This window comes from Ciona robusta, chromosome 14 (genome assembly GCF_009617815.1).
Source record: "Ciona robusta chromosome 14, ASM961781v2".
In the NCBI taxonomy this organism is placed as follows: Eukaryota; Metazoa; Chordata; class Ascidiacea; order Phlebobranchia; family Cionidae; genus Ciona; species Ciona robusta.
This window is the reverse complement of record NC_143248.1, coordinates 3,405,336-3,424,524: the sequence shown is the minus strand read 5'-3', so window position 1 is coordinate 3,424,524 and position 19,189 is coordinate 3,405,336. Positions and strand designations below refer to the sequence as shown.

At 34.5% G+C, this 19,189-nt stretch overlaps 1 protein-coding gene across 3 annotated transcripts in view; it reads right to left on the bottom strand.

Annotated features, from left to right (window-relative positions):
- Positions 1-4,317: 4,317 nt before the first annotated feature.
- LOC149725026 (diacylglycerol kinase zeta-like) overlaps positions 4,318-19,189 on the bottom strand; it is a 36,348-nt gene continuing 21,476 nt past the window's right edge. For all 3 annotated transcript variants that reach the window (XM_089893023.1, XM_089893025.1, XM_089893024.1), the window contains 22 exons: positions 18,673-18,755; positions 17,531-17,705; positions 16,782-16,907; positions 16,140-16,251; positions 14,957-15,075; positions 14,279-14,461; positions 13,683-13,789; positions 13,139-13,225; positions 12,663-12,751; positions 12,140-12,219; positions 11,571-11,619; positions 11,054-11,184; positions 10,686-10,789; positions 9,790-9,823; positions 9,133-9,441; positions 8,626-8,822; positions 8,286-8,369; positions 7,776-7,842; positions 7,196-7,227; positions 6,610-6,776; positions 5,663-5,799; positions 4,318-5,312 (listed from right to left, as the gene is read on the bottom strand). In XM_089893023.1, coding sequence (XP_089749149.1) covers positions 5,196-5,312; positions 5,663-5,799; positions 6,610-6,776; positions 7,196-7,227; positions 7,776-7,842; positions 8,286-8,369; positions 8,626-8,822; positions 9,133-9,441; positions 9,790-9,823; positions 10,686-10,789; positions 11,054-11,184; positions 11,571-11,619; positions 12,140-12,219; positions 12,663-12,751; positions 13,139-13,225; positions 13,683-13,789; positions 14,279-14,461; positions 14,957-15,075; positions 16,140-16,251; positions 16,782-16,907; positions 17,531-17,705; positions 18,673-18,755 — 2,589 coding nt within the window. In that variant the 3' untranslated portion in view covers positions 4,318-5,195. The remainder of the gene's footprint in view (positions 5,313-5,662; positions 5,800-6,609; positions 6,777-7,195; positions 7,228-7,775; positions 7,843-8,285; positions 8,370-8,625; positions 8,823-9,132; positions 9,442-9,789; positions 9,824-10,685; positions 10,790-11,053; positions 11,185-11,570; positions 11,620-12,139; positions 12,220-12,662; positions 12,752-13,138; positions 13,226-13,682; positions 13,790-14,278; positions 14,462-14,956; positions 15,076-16,139; positions 16,252-16,781; positions 16,908-17,530; positions 17,706-18,672; positions 18,756-19,189) is intronic.

Sequence of the window (19,189 nt, the reverse complement as noted above, 5' to 3'; positions counted from 1 at the left end):
TTTGAATGAATGAATGAAATGAATGAAATTTATTTCGTCTCTTCGGTCACGATAGCGAAGGACAAGAGAGTTGACAAAAGCGAAAAGACAGGTAGTAACGGTAAAACAACAGTTGTTAAAACATTTAATCGCTTTAACGTAAACATATGCGATGAAAAAATGGGAGAAAATACCCAGCAAATATATCATTTCGTTTAGCAGGCATTGGAGTTTAACAATTATAGCGCAGATAGCAAATTTGTCAAGAAATTGGCTAATGCTACAACTTTCTCTATAATATATTCCATATAGTTTGGGTCTTTTTTACCATTTTCCTACGAGGCAATTGTATATTAAACACGTCCGTGTAATATTGAACTGTTGTAATTATAACTATTTTTTATTATAACTATTTTTAACAAACTCTTCGCTAATTTTATGCCAAATTCACCATATAGCTTTCATGCATACATGCCTACTCAAAATGTATTACATATTAGAATAGAAACTATTCGAAATTTTGTCGCTTGCATCGCTATAGCGATAGAAAAGGGGCCGTCAGAAATCGCACGCTTTTCTTGTATTGCCAGTCATCGGCCCTATATAGGCGCTTAGTGTGAACCAGCTTTAATGCAACTATGAACCAACATATAGTAGGTTACGGGAAGATGGGACACCTTTAACACATAATAACCAAATATCCTGATCGTGTTTTAAACAATTAACAACGGTCTATGGAAGTCGTGAGGATACGATTTGATATTTTCTTGGTTTACTACTAAATGTAACGAGAAAATAGAATGATAAGGTGTCCCATCTTCCCCCATCCTACTATATACAATTTTCCGGCCTGTTTCAACCGCTTGGATTATAGCGTGACCGAAGAGGCAGGGACGACCTGTCCTTATGACACGGGTGTTTTGTTTCATGCATTCGTGCCAGTTTTCGAGTTACCACGCTTGTAACTTTGTGGGTGATACTTTAAATTTACTGGTTAAGCAAAACAAAATAACTTAATAAAGTGGAATAGACACGCTTGCGTAGGTAGACATATATTTATTGAGTCGCATGCGCTGTGGTTATATATATATATCCTTATTAATAGAATACTGTGGGGAAAGATAGGACACCTTTAGCACATAATATTCAGATATTCTGATTATGTTTTAAATAATTTTTCCCACAGTCTACTATATATATAGTAGGGTGGGGGGAGATGGGACACCTTTGACACATAATAACTAAATATCCTGATCGTGTTTTAAACAATTAACGACGGTCTATGGGAGCCGTTAGGATAAAGTTTTATAAAAAATCGTTAAATGTTTGTTTACTACCAAATTGGAAAAGAAAATAGATTGAAAAGGTGTCCCATCTTTCCCCACCCAACTATATACCTGTTGCTAGTCCTATAATGTCGTCTATTATTAAAGTCGATTAATTTTTGGAAATCAGTTTTAACGCGAAATTTGAAACGTTTATCGGTGGTAAACACTGGGTTACTGCTGGGAAACGGGGTTAGTGCGTATCAAATATTGTCCAGGAAGTAAATACTAACGTAGGCCTACACACACAAATGGTTCAAAACGGTACGTTTGGTAGTAAAGACAGAATGTTTGTATAATGATTAATAGTTTTCCTACATGGCTAACTGAGCGTTGTTTTTGGTAAGTTTAGTAAGAATGGGAAATTATGTACCAACGGTATTTGTCTTACCCAAAGTATTATATGCTGGTATATAACACCATCTTGGTATCAAACCTTTACCACGTTTGTATTCAACACAAACAAGGGAATTCTGCGACAAGGATAAGCTTATATCAAACTGTACTTAAAGTTGTTTTAACCCAAACCTCATTGAAAGTGGATATATAGAAACATTTCAAAATAAAACGTTTCAAATACACGTTGTATAATCTTAATATGTCATACTAACTGGTTACACTAAACACGAAAATTGTTTTAAAAAGTTCAATTTCGACTTAACTAGCGTAAGTTTAACTACACTGCAGCCGTTATTACACGTTATACAGAAGATACTGAATATACACAACAACTACTATAGTTCTGATGGGGGAAAGATGAGACACCTTTAGCAGATAGTATCCGAATATCCTGGTCGTCTTTTAAACAACGAACTATACGGTCTACGGGGGCGTGAAGATACGGTTTTCTAATTCTTTGAATGTTTTTTGTTTTCTAGCAAATGGAACGAGATATAGAGTTAAAAAGTGTCCTATCTTCCCCCATCCTACTATAAATATACCTGATCGATAACACATAGGTTATAAAGGTACTAAAACAGATTCAAAACATCTACTAATAATGCCTTTCTTCAAGCAACTCTAACGTTTAGGCATCTGAATAATCCAGCTAAATCAGATTACAACAAAACAATGAACACAGTTTGTGTGTTTGCCCTCACCGTGGCGCACCGTCTGATTGGCGGAAACAGCTAAATAATAATAGAAGCGGGGTCGAAGCAATGCGTGCGGATTGCGACAGCGCGAGTCCAATGATTTCAATGAGAGGAAACACGTTTCCGCATAGAGTTTTAAATCAGCGTTGAACGATTTTTCAGCTTAAATTTGTGAAAATCAAAGGTTAACAAAAATATATATAGTACTGTGGCAAAGAAGGGACAACTTTAGTAAAAAATAACTTTACAAATATCCTGATCATGTTTTCAACAATTAAAAATGCTCTGTTAGAGTCGCAAGGATATACTCGTATATGAGACTACAGGTGTCTCATGTTACTAAAAATGTAATATATCTATTTCTTGTAATGATATCACAGCACCAGACCATATCTATATTTTTAAATTATATTTTTGTATATCATCAAAGCAAACAAGAACATCGAATTAAACCATATCGTCTTGCCTCATCCTACCATACACATTTAAGAACAAAACCACATATAGTACGGTGGGGGAAGATGGGACACTTTTTACCTCCATTTTCTCGTTCTATTTAGTAGTAAACCAAGTAAATTCGAAGAATCATAAATCTATATCTTCACGACTCAAATAGACCGTTTTTAATTGTTTAAAATATGATCAGGACATTTGAACATTGTGTCCTGAAGGTGTACCAACTTCCCACCACCCTACTATATATACTTAAACTTTTGCAAGATCACATCTTTAACAAAACTATTTCTGCAGCGACATCATTTAAATCTATTAAAGTATCGGCTAATGTACAATTACTTGCTCTTTGATTTCTAAACAACCCGCCACTACCCACATAAGTTTATATGCGGACAGTCTGCTGGTAAAAAAACCGACGTATTTCTGTGCAGATTCACGTATACACGTCATATTATCCGATGTAGCAGGGGGAAACGATCATCACGAAACGCAGGAATCTAAACAATGTATTATTATTTCGCAAAACCGGACAAACAGGTTGCGTGGGTTTTTGTGGTGCTTATAATGGGTTTAACAACCACATTCTTCAATTGACCCACTTTTTGTACATTTATAGCGTGTTTAACAGCTGCTGTTTTGCTGTTGATTCACTTAATCTCTTCGTTTTTTTTTATTCACCACGATATTCGCTATGGCTTTCAAAAAGATATACATAGTAGGGTGGGGGAAGATGGGACACCTTCAGCACATAATATTCGAATATCCTGATCGTGTTTTTAACAATTAACAACGGTATGTGGGAGTCGTAGGGATACGTTTTTATAATTCTTTGAATGTTGTTTGTTTACCACCAAATGGGACGAGAAAATAAAATGAAAAGGTTTTTCCCACCCTACTATATTTGTATCGCGTAGCGTGGCAGTCGACCAACATTTTAAACTAAACTTGCAATAAGTTTAGTTTCTTTGTTATCTGAAACGGATTATGAATGAACGTAACTTACTTTATCTTCTCGTAGCCTGAAAACGACAGTCGTTAAACACGAGTGATATGATACACCTCGTGTCAACTTACGAGCTATACCAAGTATGTTACTTTGTGGGTGATTTTTGGGGTGGAATTTTTCATTTTTTTCTATTGCTGACAAATTGGACAACCCATTAGTGACCACTGGGTTGGAGCAATTGTCGGTAAGTATCTTGCCCTATGACACGTACGCCCACAATGGTGGCAGCGATGAGCCTTGAACTCGTTACTTATTTACTATAGGCAAGCGCGCTATAACCAACTGTGCTACGGCGCCGGCTATTTCTTTGTTTTCTGAATTAAATTATAGTTCCGAAGCTTTGATCCTGGAGCCCTGGTCCGTTGTACACGGCTTTATACCTATAAATTGTAACAACTTCGCGCCTTTTCGCTCAAGAAAACTTTTTTTAAACTTCAGTACGCTAAAACTTAGCAAATTAAATTAGGTTCAATATATTTACACGACAGATATTGCACATGTTAATACATAGATGTATGCCGTTCCTTAATCAAAAAAGACCATATGCTCATGGTAAAATGTCTAATGATCGGACATTAAAATGACGAAAATACAGAAGAAAAGATTAACGTTAATCCGAGACAAGGAAAATATTCAAAGCCAATGTGGCCATCACAGGGTAAGTATGGGTAACATATATTCTCTGTACGTGGAAATACTGACAAGTTTTATTATAGAAGTTTAACCGTATCTGTTCCATAGACAGAATACCGTATGCTGAAAAAATAATATCCATTTTGCATTTATGTTTAATGTAAGTAGTCTGCGGGCCAACGGCAGGTGTTTCTTTGAACGCGTTTTGTTCTTTCTTTGAATGCGTTTTGTAGGACGTTTCGTGCCAGAATTGAAGATTAGAACAGTTACAGTGTAAAAAATGAACGGAATGGATCTCGGAACGCAAGGACGTCGTATTTATACGATATCCAGACAGTGGCTGCTGTGAAGTCACAATTAGGAATGTTTATGTAACCGCTTGGTGGCGACTGCGAGCATCAGGTAGATGGTAATCTTCCCCGCAAATCTCTAACGGCCAAAATACTGCTGTATGTCATTGCTATGGCTAGCATTTAACACAGAGCTTAGGTAATGATTATGACGTATCGGGGAGCCGCCGAATTAATCTCTAAGCGATTAAAAATAAAAAGAAGTAAAACCCTCTGCCAAATATGAATCATTGAGCTTAGCAAGACTCTGGGCTACAGAAAGTAAAGTTAAGTGCATGGTGTGGTGCAGGGTGGGGGATTTAGATTGTCAATCGGCGGAAATTCCGGGACGCCCTGTTGGGGCAAGATGGCGCTACAGGTCTGTTTCAAGGCAGTTGTTAAGAGCATTTGCCGTGTGATGTGCGTTGGTTAAATACTGGACAAGATCGGGACTATCAGATTGTTTCGCGCGGTCTATAGCTGTCTTGCCCTGTAAAGGAAAGGGGTAAATAATGTATTGGTTATGCACACGGCACACCTCATGCTCATTATTGAGGTATACTATGGGCGTCTTCTTATACACCAGACACACATGGTGTATTCATAAACCTCATGCTTACTTTCGAGTTATAACATAGGCGTTTTCTTATACATCGGACACACATGGTCTATTCATAAACCTCATGCTCATTATCCAGTTATAATTCGTGCGTCTTCTTATATACCAGACACACATGGTGTATTTATATACATCATACTCACTGTCCAGCTATAAAAAATCCAAATATATTCCATTTCCAATCAATTATTTAGTAACAGTCAAAACTACAGTTTAATTACCTTATAATCAGTAAAAGCAAGTGAAGCACCGGCTTCTACAAGTTCCCTGCAAATATCCAGCCTACCATACCAAGCTGCTTTATGGAGGGCAGTTTGTTTACGATCATTATCCAGTAGGTTCACAACTTTAGTTTTACCTGTGGGAAAATAGGGTGTTGATACTAAAGCCATAAAGTTACATATAGTACTGTGGGGTAAGATGAGACATTTTTGGCTCATAATATCTAAATATCCTGATGGTGTTTTAAACAGATAACGAATGTTTATGGGAGTTAAATAAAAACTCCCATAAACTAGAAATAAAATGAAAACAGTGTCCCACCACTGTACGTTATAACTATGAATTAAAAACGGTGTCCCATATTCCCCTACTATACGTTATAACAATGAATAAAAACAGTGTTCCAATAAAATGAAAACACAGTGTTCCATCTTGCCCCACTGTAGGTTTTAACTGGTAAGCGGACATACATTCTTCAAGGATAGTTTTTATAAAGCCTATAAGCTAAAGGCCAGTCTGGTACATTCAATGTCCACATTATCACTGACAATGATGAGCGTATGAAATATTAGGCAAGATACTTAATGTACATTGCTTCGACCCAGTGGTCACTAATGGGTTGTGTTTGGCACCATGGGTGTAAAGGTAATGGCAAAACTCTGGACCAAATCTTAGCCCCCATGGTATGCCATGCTGAGGAACCTCACCCATCTAAAATGGCTTGTTTGTCTGCCAGGTGTAGCGACCACGCTTATTTTCTTCCAAATAAATGAAAACATGTTTTTTACTCTTAAGCATGTTTTAACAACCGTTGTTTTGTCGCTATACCCTGTCTTTTCTTTTAAAATACTTCTAAAACTTTGCCACCATAATAGAAGAGACAAATATTACTATTATATTATTATTAGTTAGAAGTGACAACATATTGGTGCCAACTGTCACCTACCATGTTCAATCATGAACTGCACGACTTGTAAATGTGAGAACCTCGCTGCGTGATGTAACGCGGTGCTCCCATCGTGATCACGGATGAATAAATCCGCCCCATGCTCGTACGCCAAGCACATCTTCTTTACGTCGCCACGCTTGGACGCATCCATAAACATCTTACTCCTGTGGTGATATCATAATTATGTAGTGATGTCATAATCTATGTCGAGGGCTCGTCGCTGCTACCATTGTGGGCTTATGTGTCAACCTAGTGGTCACTAATGGGTTATTCAAATTATTAGCCATACATTAAAAAAAAAAAAAAAATAATAATCACCCACAAAGTAACATACATGGTAACTTGTAAGCTGGCATGAGGTGTTAAACCCGTGTTATAACGACTGTCGTTTTCCGGCCACGCGAGGATAAAGTAAGTTACATTCATTCATTTGTGTCATAATTGTGTAGTGATGTCATAATGGTGTAGTGATGTCATACTTGTTATAATTTTGTTATCGTTTTTATAACATTTAATCATTGGACAAAACGCAAAGGCACAAATACACAAGTAGTTGCATGAAGAGATAAAACTATAAACTTACCACATTTGAGATAAGTCTGGGTTGGATAAGATCTGCAAGAAATTGTAATTATTTGTTTAGTTGTTGTAGTTACATGCTTATTGTGATTATCATTTAATGTCTAAACATACTTGAGTTTACTAGACAATGTGAGCCTTGAACCCTACACCTTCAGTAAGGATATATTCTGATCATTACATTCTGAATGCAATTGTAAACAAGTATGAAGTAATATTGTATCTGAAAGGTTCTCCTTTTAGGTACAAAAAGCATTCTCGTTGATGGGGTAACAAGCAAAATCTGTCTTGAAACAAGGACCTCACCCACATTAAATAGATTAACATATAGTAGGGTGGGGAAATATGGAACACTTTTAGCACATAAATTCCAAATATCCTGATTGTGTTTTAAACAATTAACAACGGTCTATGAGAATCGTGAGGATAGGGTTTTATAAATCTTTGAAAGTTTGTTTTTTACCTCCAAATGGGACAAAAAATAGAATGAAAAGATGTCCCATTTCTCCCATCCCACCACCATACAATGCCTATATGGCTTTTATACCAATTTTCAAACATAGTAAAATGCGTTATAAACTTACATTATTCGATTGGTTGTTGTTGAATCTTAAACCCTTAACAAAACTACTCAGAAGAACGGGGTTTTCTCTGTAAAAAAAATGCAAAATTTTATTAAGTATTTGCACAAAATTTTTTGCGAACAAAAAAATTTTAATTTGAAGGTTACTAATATTTAAACTATACAAAAATAAATTTTTAATATCTGTTAAATATTAGCGAAATAACTGCATGTTAATATAAATATGGCCCTAAATATAGGCATGAAAGTTACGAATTACTTAAAGTATAGTCAAGTGGGGGGAAACGGGACACCTTTAGCACATAATATCCAAATATCCGGATCGCGTTTTAAACAATTAACAACGGTCTATGGGGTTGTGGATACAGTTTTTTAATTCTTTGAATGTTCTTTGTTTACTACCAAATGGGATGGGAAAATAGAATGAAAAGGTGTCTCATCTTTTCTCACCCTACTATATATAGAGATAGAGATTAATTTCTTATATAAATATTTATTAATGTCATCTCACGTTGATGACGTTTCTTCCCTTTTTGAACCAGAACTAGAGCTTCTCCTAATGGGGACTTTCCCTTTAGGGCTACCATCTCTTTGACTGTAAATGAAAAAAAAGTTGTTAGGGGTCAAGAAAAATGTAACGAAATGGTCAAAAATAGTTGGTAACGGTTACTTTAATTTTGAAGGGCTAGAGTTTCAGTTTATTGGAATAGAAATGTTACTTTATAAAATCTAGCTGCACACGTAAAATAATGAAAATGAAATTCATTTTGGTCGCCTACTTTAAAAAATTTAAAAACTTAAAGCATTATTTTGGAAATTAAACTTTTATAAAAATAAATCTCATCACTTACTTTATAAAATCTCCGAGCAAAACCCCACCATTAGGTGGCGGGTTGGAGTGACACGGACGAAGCAGTTTTTTCCGAGGCCCAGATCGCTGAGTCATCACTGATTTATGTCGAGCCACTGTCGTATCGATGTTGTCGTCAGTGATCAGATATTCGTTGCTCGACGTTGAGTAGGAGGAGTCAGTCTCACACTGTGCAGCCTGTCAATCAAAGATAAAACTATCAAGCTGTCAATCAAACACAAACTAACAACCTGACCTGTCAATCAAACACAAACCTGTCAATCACTTAACATTGGCTAAAAAAACTTAACCACCTAAATTGGTTAACAATGTTTTGCATAGAATAAGATATAGTCATATTATTAGGAACAATGTATCATGCTGTAGGACCTCACCCATATAGAATATAATGTGCACATACAATGTTGGGGTAATGAGTCAACTTCAGCCTAAATGAACCTTACCAATTAGAATATAAGAAACACAAATCAATCAGAAAGTTTTTTACCTGACGTATTAACGGGGATGAGTTGTTAGAGTTCGGCTGCTCTGAGTCTACTTTGGCCACATTACTCCCACAAGGTGGCATTGTTGAGCCATCTTCGCCGAGTTTCGTAATTTCCTCTAAATCCTCAAGAGTCAAGTCTTCCTCTGGATCTATCCTCACTTTTTCTTCTGAGGATGACTTGTCTAGATGATGCGGTTTTGGTTTCTCTGCATCCTCAAAATTGCTCTCGAATACAACATCCAGGGATCGAGAGTCCGAGGTTTCGGGATCGTTTGCATCAATAGTGGAAGATCGTACATCTTGCAATGACTTGAAAAAAATCATATACATAAAGATTTGTAAAAAATTGATAACAGAAAACTGCTGGTTTAAAATTCAAAAATCATAAAAAATTTACTTGGGGATTCTAAAATTATACGGAATTGAGCATTACACAAAAAATTGAAAAAAAAACAAAAAATTGAAAAAAACCTTAAGTATAAATTTGTGAAAAATACGAAATAAAACTGCTGGTTTAAAACGTAAAAAATGACAGAAATTTTTACTTTGGAATTCTAAAATTGTGGAGAATCATGCGTCTTGCAATTTTATATAACACTTAAATTTAATACCTAATTTAATCAAAATTAAAAAAATACGAAATAATTTTAGAATTACCTGAGACATGTCGCTGGCTACAGAATCTATTGAACTGGAAAATAAAATATTTTTTAGTTTTTATTTCAGAATGCTGAAGCTAAAATCCCTTTGAAATATTCCTACTATATTAAAACTAATGTTAGTAAGGATGCACATTACAGAATAATTAGGTATTCTAGGATATCCTAGAATACTTTATTTCGAATCTAGAATCCCGAATCTAGAATTTCGAATCATTTTTTATTTATAAAAAAAAATAATTTTACCCACATAAGTCAGTTTATTGACTCTTTCATAGTAGCCCTGTTGGGTCATGAGCTGTAAAATGATCAAAAATTGTACTATTGGGTAAATTTTGCGTCACGAAAGGTATAGCAGGCTATGAAAAGACGTTGCAAAACGTTTACTTTCGAAAGTCCCACAAACACAAAAATATTTTTTTTCAAAATTATTAGGTTTCAAAAATTGTTAATACAGTTTATGAGATGACGTGTGATGACGTCATTAAACAGAATACCGAATCCCGTAATTAGATTGGAATACAAAAGGATTCGAATCTCACGGATTCGAAATTCTGTAATGTGCATCCCTACTTACATGTTTTGCCTTTTTTGTAGACTAAATTATTTTCAGTAAATTTACATTTAGAGTAATGGGCCAACTCTTGGCTAAACCCTAAATCCCATGGCTCGCCACACTATAGGACCCATAATAATAGAATATGCATATACAATGTTATAAAATAGAATATGCATATACAATGTTAGGGTAACGAGCCAACTCTGGCTTTCATCCAAAGTCCCATGATGGGCCACACTGTAGGACCTTAACAACATAAATTATATCTCTCGAACCAAACCACAGAAGTGTCAAGTAGAAGCTGTCACTTAAGTCAACAACCCCTATTCACTTACCCTCTTACAACACCAGAATCACTATGAATACGAGATCGAAACTGAACAGATCTTCTATCAGCTTGACCACCACGCAACCGTTGTGCTGATGTTACTTGACTATGCTGAGTTGTACATTACATATATTAAAATGTTATTTTACTTTGTAAAATGAGAAAAAAATGGTTTTACAGCAGGGCTTTTACATTCAAAAAATAAATTATTTAGCCAAGTTCTTTTCAGAGATGAAATTATCTAATCCAAAAATAGCTAGAAAAGGTGTGAATTTTAAGGTTTTGTCTGAGAGATCCTTGTCCTTGTGATTTAGGTCAGATTTCACTATTCAGACCAAATTTTGAAGTACTTTCTATTATTGTATGATATCTTACAGTGGCGGTATTCGTTTTGCTTTCCGTCATATCCATGAGATAAATCTCACGATCAGTGGTAATCACGTCACATATTAGATGAAGGTTTTCTTGGGTTCGGTCGATCAAATATAATTTATCCGGTCGACTCGCTGAAAAAAACAATTCAACATGAAATTCAAAAAAATAGTATTGAAAAAATGGTCCTGTTTACTATGGGTAAGGCCCGATAGTTTGGCATGCCAGCAATTTAGAGCAAAGTTGGCCATCACTTTAACATTGTATATGCACATTTTTACAATAGTAGGGTCCTACAGTGAGGCATGGGATGGGACATGAGATTTGGGCCAGAATTAACCTATTACCCATTAGTAAAACTGAAATGTGATGTAAATTTAAAAATTCAAAGTTTACAAAAAAGACAAAACATTGTAAGGACAAAACACAGAATAAGGGGAAAATTTTTATTGGTTCGTAATAAACTGTAAACTTTAACAATTTCCTTGTAAACTTTAACAAATTTAATTTTATTGCTTACCATCCAAAAACATCCATTTCTCTGAGGCTACACCAGGCCCACGCTCGCACTAATTGAACAAAATGTTACTAAAACATATATTCTGCTATGCTACACAAGTCAATATATTTCAGAATGAAAACTATATGTATCTACAAAAATAAATGTAACGTAATACAAAAATATATCAAATATATTCTGAAACACAGTATTAAAAATCAAATGAATTAGAAAAGTGCAAGAAGTTGTTTATCAGCATATTGACATTCATGGAAAACGCGCTACTGTTAAAAATTACGAAGAAAAGTTTCTAATAAAAGCGTGACTGCTAAAATTACACTTCGTTTATCACTGTATTACAGAATTAATAATGTATATGCTGACAATGATGTATTTAAAATAAAATTTACATTAATTTTTAGGTAATCTAAATAAATAGTCCAATAAAAGGTCAAATTTAACAATTTCCTTATAGCATTTTATAACTCAGTAAATAGTCAGTTTTTGTATTCTTAATTTAATATTTCCACTTAAAACTGAAAAAACAAATTGAAAATGTAAGTAGTTTGCTGGAAATAAAAATATCTTACTGGGTTCACAGCTTCCCATGAACTTCTGACGCTGCTTAATGTGGAGTTGTTTGAGACAATTGTCACCAACCGTGGAGTGGCTGCATTTTATGAAATGTTACAACTTCATTTTGTCATAACTAATTTAAACATAATGTGGAATTTTTTAGTGACAGGTAATGGCATGGAATATGTTTCTCATAAAACGCAATACTCGGCAGTGACAATTACACATTTTAATGAGAAAAACAAATACTTTTATACACCTAAAGCCTGCTTACGAATTATCCCCAATGTAACTTAGTAGGTATTTATTTATTGTGGAATTTTCTGTATAGCTGACAATTTAGACAAGACATTACGAGGCACTGCAAAAGCAATTGCTGGTAAGTTTAGCTTCAAAACATACCTAAAATGGTAGCAGCAGTTAGCCTTGAAGCTGTACCCTCTTGCCAAGGGGCAAAGGCACTAAACTCTTTGCCAGGTATACCAACATACATTGTATATTTTACTTGCTATAATGTTTATGATAGATGGGGCTTACCTATGTTGCAAAGTTTGTCAGTCCTGCCACTGTATTCATCATACTGTGCAGAACTTACAGCATTCACTCGAATCTTGATTTGTTGATGCCTTAATGCATTTGGTGGAATGAATAGGTGTGAAGTTAGCATGAATAAGTGTGAGGTTAGCATGAATAAGTGTGAGGTTAACATGAATAAGTGTGAAGTTAACACAAGTAGTTGTGAAATTAGCATGAATAGGTGTGACGTTAAGAATGTACTATGTTTGTCTTGTTTAAAGTCAACTGTGAATTATAAATATAGAATACATCATAAAACTGCGTCATTTTTGAATTGTTTCAACAATATTCTGTATTATTGCAAAGTTATATGAACATGATATGACCAATTGTAATTTTGAAAAATTGTTTGGTCTTGTAACTAATAATCAGATACCATATTATGAACACAAATGTTAATATCTGAGTTTTTAAATTTGTATAAGTAGATTACTTACTCAGGGTTAACTGAAGGTCTCCGCTTTGTTTTATAAACCATACTGGCTTGGTTGAAAAACTCAATACGAATATTTGAAGGGTTTAACCTGCAAGAATTTTTTTTAATTTAAATGTGAAAAATAAAAGAATACAAAAAATTTAAATGATTTTTACAAATAATGGGTTATTTTTAGTGTTTTCTATTTGCTGAGAAATATTTTGTATTAGGTCCTACAATTAAAGAATGTAGTAAAAATTTAAAATTATATGGGCCTGTTTTTAGAGCCATACACCATGTACCCTATATAACCACAATGGGCAAAGGTGTATCAATACACACAGTAGGTATATTAGGCGCCACATGGAGGTATTAAAAAAGCCTGCAGAATCAACAGGCAAGAAACCCTACCGTTAACAAAATTACATTCTTTTAAAAATTCCAATTTGATAACACGCGAAATATAAAAAAGTATATCTAATTCAAAATAGGTTTTCCGTCTCCAATAAATTTATTTTTGTTTGCCAACCAATCTAATAAAAATAAAATGTAAAAAATAAAATCACCTGCAAGGTTCTCCATCTATTTGAATTGGTAAAGTCTTATCAGTTTTAATATAAGCTGACTTGCATTGGCATAAACGTTCCCCATGTCCTCCAACAAATAACATGCCCTGCAAAGTGAAAGAATGATCGAATGTGACTTAATTATCCTCATGTGGTAACACAACTATAGTGTTGTTTCATACACCTAATGCATTTTTTTAATGTATGGCTGACAATTTCTGTTTCATTAGCCTTTAAGTGTTTTTTCAAAAGACACAGATGCGCAAAATAGTGATTTAGCGTCGTTAAGTCTTAAAACCCCTTACCTACACTTTTAGAGGCAGGTATTAACTAAACATATAAATGTAACTTACCCTCGCGTGGCCGGAAAAACAACAGTCGTTATAACATAGGTGTTCATACAGGCGGTACCAGCAAGTTACCAAGTATGTTACTTTGTAAGTGAGTTTTTGTGAACCTTTTTATTGTTTTTTATGTGTGGCCGATAGTTTGAACAACCCATTAGTGACCACTGGACTAATACACTGGTAATAGTAACCCCAATAGCTTAGAAAACAATAATTATATGACCACCAAATCACTTAACAAAAGCATACCAGTTGGTTAAGGCTAAACGCCAGAACTTCAATTAATTTATCATCATGTCGTTGTGCTTGAAACTCTGTCCCAGTAGGATGGCCCCATGGTGTGGTGCCTGAACTGTAGCGGTTAATATTGAGGAAGAGCATACATACTGGCTTCAGCTCCCGAATCTTTGGGGTTATGTCCTTTCCATCGCACTGTGCGAAGGAACATGTTTGTTGTAGTTAAGGCGCCAGTTAAACAGTGTTTTGGGCAGTTGCGTATTAAATTTTATTATATACTTAAATGGGGAGGGGGCAGTTGCTTATCAAATTTTATAATATATTTTTTTGGGCGCCAGCTGCGTACCAAATTTTATTATATACTTGATGAATGAATAGTGTAATTTATTTAACCTTATTTTTTGTGTGAAAGGCCACCAACAGTCATTATAACATGGGTGTTCTGTTTTATACAAGCAGTTTCCCTCAGTCACCTTGTTTTTATAGTTAATTTTAGGTCTGACGTCAAACTATAAAAAGTAGCTGGAAATATTTTAACTAGGAATTTACTATAAATAATATAAATTAACCATGACTTTAGCAATTGAGTAGTTGTGAAATGAACAACATACCTTTATAGAACTATTTTACATGTACCTACGTCATAACAGTGAAAATAAGTCTCAAAATACCAATATACTTTAAACTTACAACAACAGTGATATGTTTAAACATATCCTTAGACTGCCTCGTTAAATATTCTGACACACCAGCTTTTGCATAGAATATTTTGTTTCCAATTCGACTGTTGAACTTGTTTGGTTTTGCCTCTGTGCCAAAAAAAAACAATTAAAATTAAAAACATAAACATAATATACTTTAGAACAGTGGTTCCTAACTTTTTTGTATGCTTTACCCTTTTAACAAAGATGCTTATCATATCTACCCCAATATGTAATATGGCACTTATTTATTAAAAATCAAAAGCAACTAATTACATCAGTTATATTTAATGCGACGGATGCGTTAGCTTTTTGGCAAAGAGTCAGTCAATGTCTGGTACAGTACTACAATTTACCCAATTTTCTGTCCCGTCAACTAATGCGAATTTTGATTGGTAGCTTATTTACCCTCTAAATATGAGGAATTTACTACCAGGAGTAAATTTACCCCAGTTTAAAAATACTGCTTTAGAACGTATATGGTTTTATCCCCAACATATGTGTTATTCCTAAAATTGAGATAAAGGGCCAGTTGTGGCTTAAATCTTGGGTCTCGTGATGTGGCTTTAACTTATTGCTTAAAATTTATACGCAACTGTACATCTGTTATTAAGTACCAACATTTGTGTACTAAAAAACAAATATGATGAAAATCTATAAACATGAGTGTAAGCATGAGGTGTATGAATGAATGAAACTAACTTTATCCCTGCGTGGCTGAAAAACGACAGTCTTTATCACACGAGTTTATCACCTTGTGCCGGCTTATGAGTTACCATGTATGTTACTTTGTGGGTGATTATTTTTTGGGGTTTATTTTTTTTATGTATGGCTAATAATTTGGACAACTTATTAGTGACCACCGGGTTGGAGCAATTGCCGTTAAGTGTCTTACCCAAGGACACATACGCCCACAATGGTAGCAGCGACGAGTCTTGAACTCAATACCTCTGGGTGACAGGCAAGCACGCTAACCACTACACCACGGCCCCGGAATACACCATGTGTGTGTGTTGTATAAAAACACCCATGTTATACTTCGACAGTCAGCATAAGGTGTATAGATACGCCATGTGTGTCTTATGTACCATCTTCTACCCTAACACCCAGGGTCAAATAACTGTAATAAATTGTGAAGCTGAAAAAACAAATAGATATTATATAAAAGTTACCTCGTGATTCGTGGAAATTTAATGAAACTTTTGCATCGGATCCAATACTGAAGTAATTGTTTACAACATCTAACGGTGGTTTGTCCGTTGCTTTGCTTTCCTCGCATGGTACCTATATTGTTATAATGTGAATTATTAAACATGAATGTGTGAATACACCATGTGTGTCTGGTGTACAAGAAAACACCCATGTTATACCTCGACAGTGAGCATAAGGTGTATAAATACGCCTTGTGTGTCTTTGTGTACAAGAAAACACCCATGTTATACTTCGACAGTTAGCATGATGTGTATAAATATGACATTTGTGCCTGGTGTATAAGAAAACACTCATGTTATACCTCGACAGTGAGCATGAGGTGTATGAGTACACTGTGTGTGTCTGGGTATATAGGAAAACACCCGTGTTATACCTCGACAGTGAGCATGAAGTTTATAAATACACCTTGTAAGTCTGGTGTATAAAAAAAACACCCATATTATACCTCGACAGTGAGCATGAGGTATAAATCTGCCCTGTACATATTTCAACCTAGTAATTGGTCACCAATTGGTTGCAACACCCTGGGTGTCAAGATAATGGGCAAACTCCGGTTTTAATCTTAAATCTAATGCTGTTTATATTGAAGACACACACCCTACCTCTTCCTCATTTATTCGTTGTTCACATTCATTCCTCTCCACATGAAGCTTCCATCGATCCAGCTTCACAACTCTTCCTTCCTCCACTCCTTGGATGATCTTCTGAATCGATTCATCTGTATATCCCTAGAAACAACATCTCGTTAATAGAGGTACTTTTCTGTGTGTAGGTTTAAGTGCAATTTGGGCCATTACCTCAACACCCAGGCCGCTTATGTATGTTGTTAATATGAATAAATAAATGAAGTTTTTTATAACACAGTTTATATAAAGCAAAAGACTGGCGGTAACGGTAAAACAACAGTTGTTAAAACACGATTATTGATAAAAAAGAGGGAAATAGTGTTTTAGATGAAATGCGTGATCGCTTAACCCTACAGGCAATACAATCTAAAGTAAGTAAACAATATTTAGTTAAACATATTAAAGTTCTAATTTGAGGAAAAATAGGAAATTGAAAGAAAAATATAAGCTAATTTAGACCTCATTTATTTGAGAGGAAATATTCAAGCTTTTAGGTTTTATAATTTATGTACACAGAGTAGATGGGCAAGGATATACCAGTACAGTATGTGACTTTAAGACTTTTGTTAACATTAGTAGAATTACAGCTACAGCAATACCATTTAATGCAGAACTGCTTCTCCAAAACTAAATTTACTAAACGCCTGAGTAAATATCAGGATGCATGCTTATGTTCATGGAAAACAATATTATCAACTAGTTCTTTATCATAGAAAAGCACTTACAGGGCCAAAGTTAAGTGTCCTTGACAAGTCATTACCGGTGCCAAGTGGTAATATAGCAACTGGTGGAGGTCTGGAGATGCCTAGTTTATCTAACACAGATAGAATCCATCCTACTGTACCATCACCACCACAAGCAAGTATTCGCAGGTTTGGAACTTTCTTATACAATTCCAATCTGGAGTAATAAGCGTTATATTAGAGAGGGCTGGGATTATGTCACACAATTTTAGAAACGGTATAAACTGCTAAAATTTACAAAACGTTAAACAATCGGGCTTTCTTATACCTTAATGCCATTTCCTAATCAATTGTTTTGCATAAATAGCACAGCATAGAAGAATAAATTGATGTTTCTGTACAATTTATTGATTTATTTGTAATATAAAAATAGTGTATTCATGCCCACTGACATTTGTTTTTTTTTAATGAAAAATATTCTTTTTTGTTGTTTATATATAAAGATACATGTTATGGTAAAGAAAATAAATAGCTGAAGACCTGAAGTGATAAGATAGCTTTGTAAATACATAAGTGCTGATTAAAATGATAAATTATAGATGGATAACCAGGAAAAAGGCCAGGAAGAAATGAACCTAGAGCTGCAACAATTGTAATAACAAAAGGATCTTTCGTGCTTACGAATGTGTTTGAATTATTCATGTATGAATTGTGGTTAGTATTCACCCAAGGTATATTTGAAATGAATGAAATTCTTTATCTATTTAAGCTATGTATAGAAGTAACCAATGGGCATGTCAAAGGATTAAGTCCTTTATACAGTAAAAGATAATATTACCTATATCACTTATCAATCCACTTTTTTTCATGAAATACCAATTTGCACTATGTTTCAAGAAACAACAGCCATATATTCAATATAACTTTCGATATATTTAAAGCAGTAGATACTTGAGTACAAAATGTGCTATTATAATAATCACTATCCATGGTGGGGGTGCTTTTCCAAAAACTAGTATAGAGTTTCATAATATAAGCAGTTTCAATGTAACAATAGTTAATACTACTTCCTTCTGTAGTTTAATACACTGACTGTCACACAAATTAAGCCTATGCTGCAGGTTTTACTTTCCTAATTTGTCTAGCAGTCGTAACATAACAATGAGCATGAAAGTTTAACTTACGCTTCTTGTGGTCCCCCCTTGGTCAAATCCACAACTTGCCTTGGATTCATTACCCATTGGAATGATTGCATCAACTTTGCACCCTGTAGTATCATTGTGTTAAATTAGATTCATAACATAAGCAATATTATTAAAAACTGTTTTTTTACACGCCTCTAATATGTAAACATATTGTCAGTTTAAAAAAATACGTTAAAAGCCCAATATAGGATAGAGTTATAAGAAACATAAGATATAATATAAAGTATTTCCAAGCTTAAAAGATACAACTAGCTCTAAAATACAGTCAAGGTCTTGCCTATAAAATACAATATATATATATAAGGTAAATGAAGATAAAATCCCTTGCTATGACCACTGACCAGTATATAAGACACAGTCTTGTAAACAGCTTTCTCTAAGATATAGTTTTACAGTCTTGCCTTATACCATACAATATAAAATACAATCTCTGGTATATCAGATACAGATACATCAATCTCCCAGTACTGCTACTTAACAAAATAAGTTAGGCTAC